A 9,498-nucleotide genomic window follows, 5' to 3' on the forward strand; every position below is an offset into this window, starting at 1 on the left:
CAACAACCCCGTGAGGAGTGGTGCAGCAGTAAATCTGCTAGCACATTTGCAAAGCTAAGCAGGGTCCAGGATGGTTTCAAACTGGATGGCGAACCATGTGTTGCGATTCCTGCACTGCAGGACATTGGGCTAGGTGGCCCTTGGGTTCTTTTCTAACTCTACATTTCCACAATTTCCCTGGTGTGGCAGTTAGGCTTGGAATTGGCCTCCTATTAGAGCCAATGGAAGACTGTATTCAGTCCAGCAGCTATAGGGGACATCTTTGGGGAAGGCTCGCAGCTGGGGATGGAAGGGTTAACTCCTCCCCATGTACTCTAGGGGCAAATAGACAGCTATAGGAGCTGCTTCAAAAGTTGGCAACACCAGGCTAAACGAAACAAGCTGCCAAGGCACAGGAAAGAATCTTGTATATATACTCAGGCAAGTTTGGAGCTAAACCAGTAAGCAGCCCGCATTTCTGTTTTGTTCTGTTTATTAAAAATAAAATTAGAAGCCCTTGAGCTGAGCAAGAGCTATCTGAGTCACTGCTCCCTTGGGCTGCCTAATAAAGAGATGAGCAGAGCTTCGGCTGGTTCGGTGGCATTGCTCAGATGCCTTCCCTCGCTCAGGGATCACAAAGGAGAGTTGTCAGCAAGAGGAGCTGCAGGAGGGAAATGAATCCACTCTAGAGTGAGGGGTGGGAAAGATGTTTCAGTCTGAGGGCCACATTCTCTTTGGGGCAACTTTCTGGGGGCCACATGCCAGGGGTGGGCAGGGCCAGTGACTGGGAATGGCTGCCAAGACCATATAACACCAGTCCTGAAAGACCTACATTGGCTCCCAGTATGTTTCCGAGCACAATTCAAAGTGTTGGTGCTGACCTTTAAAGCCCTAAACGGCCTTGGTCCTGTATACCTGAAGGAGCGTCTCCACCCCCATAGTTCACTGAGGTCCAGCTCCAAGGGCATTCTGGTAGTTCCCTCCCTGCAAGAAGTGAGGTTACAGGGAACCAGGCAAAGGCCTTCTTGCCTTCTTGGTAGTGGTGCCCGCCTTGTGGAACATCCTCCCATCAGATGTCAAGGAAATAAACAACTATCTGACTTTTCAAAGACATCTGAAGGCAGCCCTGTTTAGGGAAGTTTTTAGTGTTTTATTGTGTTTTTAATATTCTGTTGGAAGCCACCCAGAGTGGTTGGGGAGTAAGTAATAAGTTGTTGTTATTGTTGTTGTTGTTGGTGTTGTTCCACTGTGCAGTAGGCTAGTTTGAACCCCACCAGCTACCCTTACCTGGTTTAGCTGGCCAGGGAAGCTGTTCCCCAGGTTGTGACTACCTCGGGTTACAGATTGCTTCCCCAGGTTGTGACTACCTCGGGTTACAGATGCTTCAGGTTACAGACTCAGCTAACCCAGAAATAGTACCTCGGGTTAAGAACTTTGCTTCAGGCTGAGAACAGAAATCATGCAGTGATGGCACGGCGGCAGCTGGAGGCCCCATTAGCTGAAGTGGTACCTTAGGTTAAGAACAGTTTCAGGTTAAGAACAGACCTCCGGAATAAATTAAGTTCTTAACCCGAGGTACCACTGTACTGTCACCACAGGTGAGAGGTGAATGCAGGGTGGGACCCAAAGGTAGACAAACTACCCCAGAAGGAGCATGATGTGTCCCCACCAGAAATACGACCCCTCCCCTAACACCCCATACATTACTTGCACATTACTTCACTGGTCTCAGAACGTGATAAGCCAATGCTGGGGCTGCTTCTTCTGCTGAGTGGACCCTGGGGTATCTGCCACAAAGTCCTGTTCAGAGAGCACCACTGCTAGGAAGCTACAAGCCTGCCTTCTTTAGAAAAACCCTCAGCAGCTTAAAGCAAAAACAGAAGTTTTGGGTGATCGGGGTGGATTGGGGGGTGAGGAACCAGCATGACACGATGTCTTTGCTAAGGAAATAAAAGCCCCCACTGTCAGCTTATCAAACATAACACAGAGCTTTCCAAATTACTCCTTTTGTGTATTTGTGAGCAGACGGAAGGGGAAAAAACAACAATTACAACAATCGTGCCTTGACAGACTTGCTTCCTTTACCGGGGTTATGTAAGTGTTCAGTCTCAGCAAAAGGCCTGCCTGTCTTAAGAGTTGTACTGTTTCAAAGCTTCACCTCTATCCTCCCCCATAAAGAGGACCGTAAAAAAAAAAAAAGCATATAGATGCATTGAGCCGAAACAGTCTCACTGCAACAGAACACAGGGAGTCATTATCATTTTGGCCAATTCATCTAGGCCAATATTGTCTGCTCTGGCTGGTAGCAGTTCCCCAAGGTCTCAGGTCTTTCTCATTAGTCCTTCTAACAGTGAACTCAGGTGCCGACAGGACTGGAGCCAAAACAGAGTTATCCAGCGTATTCAAGGCATCTCCTGAAGCTTGCGGAAGTACAAAACCTCAAAGGTCACACACAAAATAGGAGTCTACTCTGCATGCTCAATATCCACAGAATATTGACTATGAGTTGGAAAACAAACAAACAGAAAACCAGGATTTGGGAGGATTGGGATAATCTGTTTGGAATGAATGGCTGATCTGAACCCTCAACAGGAGCACTCCTCTTCAGAGGGAAGATGCGCTGCAACACTCGGTTGCAGGTCACACTCATCACCTGTCAACATTTTTTTTATATATAAAAAGCCATGAGGTTTTACAGGAGGCTTGTTTTCTGACGCCCTATAAATACGTTAGAAACGGGAAATTTGAGAATGTGGTGCCAGAAGCATATTGATTACTCTGCTATTATCTAGGTCCTAGATGATAAAATGGGTGTCCTTCCTTTGTAATTGGTTGTGCCGCTTTGGGGGAATAAAAGGCATCTGATTATCCAAGCATCACCTTAGCTTGGATGGGCGATGCGATGGGCATGGAAGATTTAAGGGATGGGCTTCCCCAATAACATCGCCCGCTGAAGGGTCCAGCAGGTTTGCCAAAAACCCTGTGCCTTGGTGAGAAGAGGTTCTGAATCCAAAGGGTGCCTGTGACAAGGTCAGTACATAACAGGAATACAAAAAGTCTCAATCCAGTATATCTGAAGGAGCATCTCCACCCCCATCATTCTGCCCGGACACTGAGGTCCAGCGCCAAGGGTCTTCTGGCGGTTCCCTCGCTGCGAGAAGCCAAGTTACAGGGAACCAGGCAGAGGGCCTTCTCGGTGGTGGCACCCGCCCTGTGGAACGCCCTCCCATCAGATGTCAAAGAGAAAAATAACTACCAAACTTTTAGAAGATATCTGAAGCCAGCCCTGTTTAGGGAAGCTTTTAATGTTTAATAGGTTACTGTATTTTAGTGTTTCATTGGAAGCCGCCCAGAGTGGCTGGGCAAACCCAGACAGACGGGCGGGTATAAATAAATTATTATTATTATTATTATTATTGGGGTTCGCTGGGACTTCCAGCAAACGCCAGAGTCCGTTTGAAATGCCTGCGCTCAGCCTTGGAGCATGTGCAAAGCGGGAGCAAAAAGAGTGCCTCGGAGCATGTGCAAAGCGCTTGTTCCATTAAGTGTGGGTGCACAGGAAGCTGCCTTTAACTAGGTCGGAACTATTTGTCCCACACCCACCGAAGTGTCAGACAGCAGAGATTTCCCTCTTCTGTTGCTACCTGACCACCCCACCGCCACCTCTCCTCTCACTGTGCGCTGCGCCCAGCTCAGTTCTGGCAGCAGCAAATCAGGATTTCAGACAGGTTTCTCTCCCGGCCCTCCCTGGAGATGCCGGGGATCGAACCCGCGATCTTCTTGCTTTAACCACTGAGCCGTAGCCCTTCCCCCGAAGAGATCCGTGCGCTCAGGGAAGCCCGTCTGGCTGCTTTGACGCGCGCGAAGCCCAGCTCTGATTTCCGCCTCGCCCACCCCAACTCGCGCGCCCTGTTCCAAGTAGGGGGCTGCCCCCTTTCCCGGAGCCCACAAGCCAGGATCCTCACTCGACTCACCCACCAAGAGCCCCAGCAGGAAGATCGCCAGGAGAGCCACGAAGCCCAGCCAGCTGCAGATAGCCACCTTCCTCCTGGCCATGGCGCGTCCCGGAGCGAAAGGAGGCTTGCTCAGGACGGGACGGGCTTTCGCAACCCTCTTGGGAGAGGATCCGAGCCGTCCCTCCTCCCACTGTGAGATCTTTCTCACGTCGAGAGAAAGGGGGCAGGGGAGAGTTGAGCCGAGGTTGCTGGAGGGGCGCTCCAGGCCAGGAGGGGGGCCTCTGTGTGGGCACTGGACGTCTCCTGCCGGCAAGACAGAAAGGTTCCCTCCCCCAGAAGTTTGCAAAACTGCCATTAAAAAAGAAAACAAGGAAAGATCAAGATGTTTTTCTCTTTTCCACCCCCCCCTCTCTGTACTTAATTATACTGCCCTGCGATCTTTGGATAAAGGGCTGTATAGGAATCAGATAAATAATAATTAGAGGGTTGTGGTTTTTCTTAATGATTACTCTCAGACTCGGCACCAGCAAAGCAGGGCTTGTTTTGAGGGAGTTTTGAGTTTGTTTTGTAGTGGGACATCTGTGGCGGATAATCAGGGAGAGAGGGCCCTCAAGCATGTGCAAAGTGCCTTTCCGTTGCACTGGTTGAGTGTTGCTTCCTGCAACTCTCTCTCTCCCTTTGGAAGGAAACTTTCAACAGGGACAAATGTCAGGTTCTGCACTCAGGCAGGAAGAACCAGCTGCAGAAATACAAGATGGAGGACAGCTGGCCTGCAAGGGGCAACCCACCACTAACTGGAAACAAAGCCTTATGAGGAACAGTTGAGGGAGTTGGGTATGTTTGGCCTGGAAAAGAGGAGACCAGAGGGGAGATAATGATGGCCATCTTCAAATATCTTAAGGCAGGTGTGATGGCCTGGGAATCATAGAATCATAGAATCATAGAGTTGGAAGAGACCACAAGGGCCATCGAGTCCAACCCCCTGCCAAGCAGGAAACACCATCAGAGCACTCCTGACATATGGTTGTCAAGCCTCTGCTTAAAGACCTCCAAAGTTGGAGACTCCACCACACTCCTTGGCAGCAAATTCCACTGTCAAACAGCTCTTACTGTCAGGAAGTTCTTCCTAATGTTTAGGTGGAATCTTCTTTCTTGTAGTTTGGATGCATTGCTCCGTGTCCGCTTCTCTGGAGCAGCAGAAAACAACCTTTCTCCCTCCTCTATGTGACATCCTTTTATATATTTGAACATGGCTATCATATCACCCCTTAACCTCGGACTCGGATGCTGAACCTGAGGGATCCCAGCCTGCACAGGAGTCCCTGCCTCCAGAACCAGCTGAGCCGGGGCTGGGGCATGACCCTGAAGGGTCCTCACCTGTGCTGGATCCTCAGGTGCAGGCACCAGCTGAGTCTGCTCTGGCTCTTGAGGTGATGGAGGACCCATTGCCTGCAGGTGCTCCACTCTCAGCCCCGTCAGAGGAAGCTGAGGTTGCCTCTGGGTCAGGTAACCCTCCAGCCTCTCCTGAGCTGCAGAGGCTCAGGGCAGAGCGGCGGAGGGAGCTAAGTTCCCGCAGGAGGAGTGCTCACCTCCAGGCCAGTCCCAAGTTGCGGGAGCAACATTGTTGGTTGCTAGTTCCTAACTGAACCCTGTCCTGCTTTCCTGCCTGAGCTCTTGACCCGCCCTGGTTCCCTGCTTGCATGCCTCTTCCTGACTTCACCCGACTCCCTGCCCTGCACCCAGCTTCAGCTACTATGGACTGCCTCCATGTTTCACCTTTGACCATGGACCGGACTTGGACTTCGCCTCTTAGGTAGCCCATGGGACCAGCACAGCAGGCTTCCTCAAACTCAGCCCTCCAGATGTTTTGAGACTACAATTCCCATCATCCTTGACCATTGGTCCTGCTAGCTAGGGATCATGGGAGTTGTAGGCCAAAAACATCTGGAGGGCCGAGTTTGAGGACGCCTGTCTTAAGGGCTGTCACGTGGAAGATGGAGAAAGCTTGTTTTCTCCTGCTCCAGAGGGTAGGACTTGAACCAATGGCTTTGAGTTACAAGAACTAGGTCTTCCTTTGTCCCTTCTTCCCTTCTTAGGTTCTGCCTCAGGTTCCAAGATGTTTTGGACCAGCCGTGGTCCCAGGTTCTATCCTTGTCAAGGCCAAGTATGTACAAGTTTTAGCTTATGAAGGAGGCCCTGTTCAGTGGTTTAACAGTCAAGTCCTCTTCTTGAGGAACTCTGGGAACTGTAACTTTATGAGGGAGCAGGGGTCTCCTAACTACTCTCAGCAGCTTTAGCAAACTGCACTTTCTCAGGATTCTTTGGGGTGGGGGGCAGCCATGGCTGTTTAAAGGGGGATGATACCACTTTAATTGTATAGTACAGATGGGCCTTGATCTCTGTGTTCTACCATTTCTCTCAGTTTGACCTGTGAGGTCTTTTTATCCAAGCTATGTCCACTCGCCCTACACCTGATGTTGGAAACGATATCAGGTATGAGGCAGGCAAAGACAGGCATTGGACAAGTCACATCTGATGTGGAAAATGAAATCTCTTGAGATATATTATTAGCCTTTAACAGTCGCTGTGACAGGACCAAGAAGCAAGGCCCACTTGTACCTGTTTCCCTGAAATATACTCCGAGTTGAGAGTGGATTTCATGCTCTTTATTCAGCTCATAGTGGTGAGGAGGAATGGAAGTTCCCCCAGAATGTCTGCTTTATATACATTATTTACACAATAGGCCCCATGTGATTGGCTAATTCCAGGATTCTCCTGTAGGCCAATCAGGTTGCGGATTCATTTCCACCTGGAGCTGGATTGGGTGGCTCCTGTGGACCAATCAGACTGCTGCATTCTGGATCCTATTGTTCTAGGACCAATCAGACTGCTGCATTTTGGATCCTATTCAACTCAGTACATAACATTTCCCCTCCTCTAGGAGCTTTGCAGTGGGGAGTACCAGTACGTGGGGAGAAACATTAAACCCTTCCCCTCCCAACACCACGACTGCAGATAAGAGTTAAAAAGAGAGATTGGGAGAGCCAATTGGATTTCCTGTGCGGTATGTAGTTTGCCTGGAGACAAAAGATTAATCTGTGCAAGAAAGAACAAAAAGAAAAAGTCTTATGAAGTGGCGTTTATTTCTCTCCTGACACCCAAATGCCAAGGAAATACTATCAAGAAAATATGAAGAATACTCTTCCAAAATGTCTAAAACATATGTTCCTCCCACCCCCAGGGGCAAATTGTGTAGGTGTCCCATTCGCTGCTCTTGTTTTAAAAGCTGTCCTCTTTGTAGCCACAGAAAATAAATATCTGCTGCTGCTTCCTTTAGTTACTTTTTGTACTAGCTGAATCAGGTATTTTGGATGCCCAGTTGCAGCTTTAAGTCATGTAGCAGATGCTGCACATGGACTTCTCCATATGTCCTTTCCATTAAGCATCCCCATTGAATAGGGGTGGCTATGTCCAAACTTGCTTTCAATCCCGCTACAGAGCCACTGCCAGTCAGCTAATGGCCCGACTCAAAATAAGGCAGCTGAGACTTTACTCGATGCTCCTTGGCTGTGATTCCACCACAGTTCTTGTTTCCTTCAAGATACGAGCTGTATCAGTTGCTTTTAGCTATCCTCTGGATCTCTCAAAACCTAGCTGTCCTCGAGGTTTGTCATTATGCCCTTTGAGGGCATCTTGTGACGCTCTCGTCAAAACACGGATAAATCTGAGGTGCCCATGCTTCAACAAATCTCGCCAAAGATATGTCTAACCAGATGGGATGCCACCTCCACAAACCATAGCTGTGAAAGCAACATGTATTATTAGCAGTGTTATGTAAGCGTTTAGGTGGTGATGTTAGGAAAGCTTCACTCCACGGAAAGCAGAAGATGCGTAGCCATAAATGTTATATCAGAGTTGGGGCTCAGGATCCATACTTCAAGGGTGAGGGATGAGAAGATGACATGATAGCGGAAATTCTGTCCTTGTTCATCCCTTTGACCATTTCTGCAGCTGGTGTGGTGTAATGGTTAGAGAATCAGAACAGGACTTGGGAGACCTGGGTTCAAAAATCCACTACTCTTACTGGGTGACCTTGAGTCAGTCACAGCTTGAACTGCCTCTATCTGAAGTCCTGTATGGTTGAAGTCCAATTTAAAGATAGAGGACTACAAAGGAGAGCTCCAGGGCCTTGCAGGTGCCCATCAGTAGCTAGCAGAGGTCAGCTGGTTGCTCTTCCCAAAGGTGGTTAGGTGTATTTCATATTAATAATAGTAATTATTTTCTCATCAATGGATAGGCAACCTTCTCATCCTGTAACAGGTCAGGTTTAAGTTTAAAGCATTTGCTCTGTAAACCAACATCCTGGGAGAACAATATGCCACACTCGGCAATCTTTTTAGAGGGAACTTTATTTTGATTTGTAAAGGCACAAAAGCAAAACCAATTTCTAAAGGGAGGTTCTATTGATGGGGAAACTGAGTACAGCAACTTCATCTGTCGTTTTTCAGTGTATGTTCCAGAAGGTATTGAGCTTGGGATCATTTGCTTTTCATTTGTTGGTCAGAGGGTGTTAAAGAAGGATCGAACTTTTTTTATGTACGCAACAACAGCAGCAAGAATACTTATCGCAAAATATTGGAAGACCCAAGATTTGCCCACCGTGGAAGAATGGCAGACGCAACTGATAGACTACATGGAATTGGCAGAAATGACTGGCAGAATCCGAGACCTGGGAGAAGAGGCAGTGGAAGAGGACTGGAAAAAGTTCAAGGACTATTTACAAAAACATTGTAAACTGTATGAGTGTTAAGAAAGATGCAGGACTGAAAACAACATGGCACCAGCAACTTAGTTGAAAGAAACATGAGAATAAGTGAGATCTGAGAAATAAGATAAACTTTGGAATAACATTATGTCTAAATTAAGTATTTAACTATTTGATAACAATGTCGGGGACATAATATTTGAAAACTACAAAATAAGTGTTGAAATAAGGTGATAAATTGCTGTTTATAATTCTATAACTGGGAACGCAGAAATGGGAGATGTGAGGAAGTCCAAAAGCTTAAGAAAAGATGGATGTTGGACATTTGATTTTGTGGTGTGTTTGTTATTATGTTATCCTTGTTGTTTCTTTTCTGTTGTTTTTTGTGTGTTGTATTTGGGTGAGGGCGTTATATGTGAACTTAATGTTTAAAATCTTTAATAAATATTTTTTTTAAAAAAACAAAGCCAATAGGGACCCCCAGGGCCACATCTGTCTGTGGGGCCACTCCTATGCCCAATGCTCCCCTCCCCACATGGACTTCCATGATGATGGCACTCCAGGTAGCACCAGAACTTAATTTTATTTAAATTTCCAGCATTTAAGTTTCACACAGTGCCCCAGAATAGCCAATGTAGACTTCTTCTGTGGCATTGTGGGAAATTTAAAATGGTATCTAACATGTGCTCAGCACCAGTGAGAATACCAACCATGATGGGACTTTCAAGCTTCAAAGTTCTAAACGTAGATACCCAAAACTTCAGTTGCTCATTCACCCTCCTTTCCATAGAACTTTCG

At 47.5% G+C, this 9,498-nt stretch overlaps 1 protein-coding gene across 1 annotated transcript in view; it reads right to left on the reverse strand.

Moving 5' to 3' along the window:
• LOC310705087 (N-acetylated-alpha-linked acidic dipeptidase 2-like) overlaps positions 1–4,286 on the reverse strand; it is a 33,297-nt gene extending 29,011 nt beyond the window's left edge. Inside the window, exon 1 of the mRNA XM_083499498.1 lies at positions 3,954–4,286. Coding sequence (XP_083355624.1) covers positions 3,954–4,035 — 82 coding nt within the window. The 5' untranslated portion in view covers positions 4,036–4,286. The remainder of the gene's footprint in view (positions 1–3,953) is intronic.
• Positions 4,287–9,498: the final 5,212 nt, after the last annotated feature.

Source organism: Podarcis liolepis (assembly GCF_965112155.1).
Source record: "Podarcis liolepis genome assembly, chromosome: 4".
In the NCBI taxonomy this organism is placed as follows: Eukaryota; Metazoa; Chordata; class Lepidosauria; order Squamata; family Lacertidae; genus Podarcis; species Podarcis liolepis.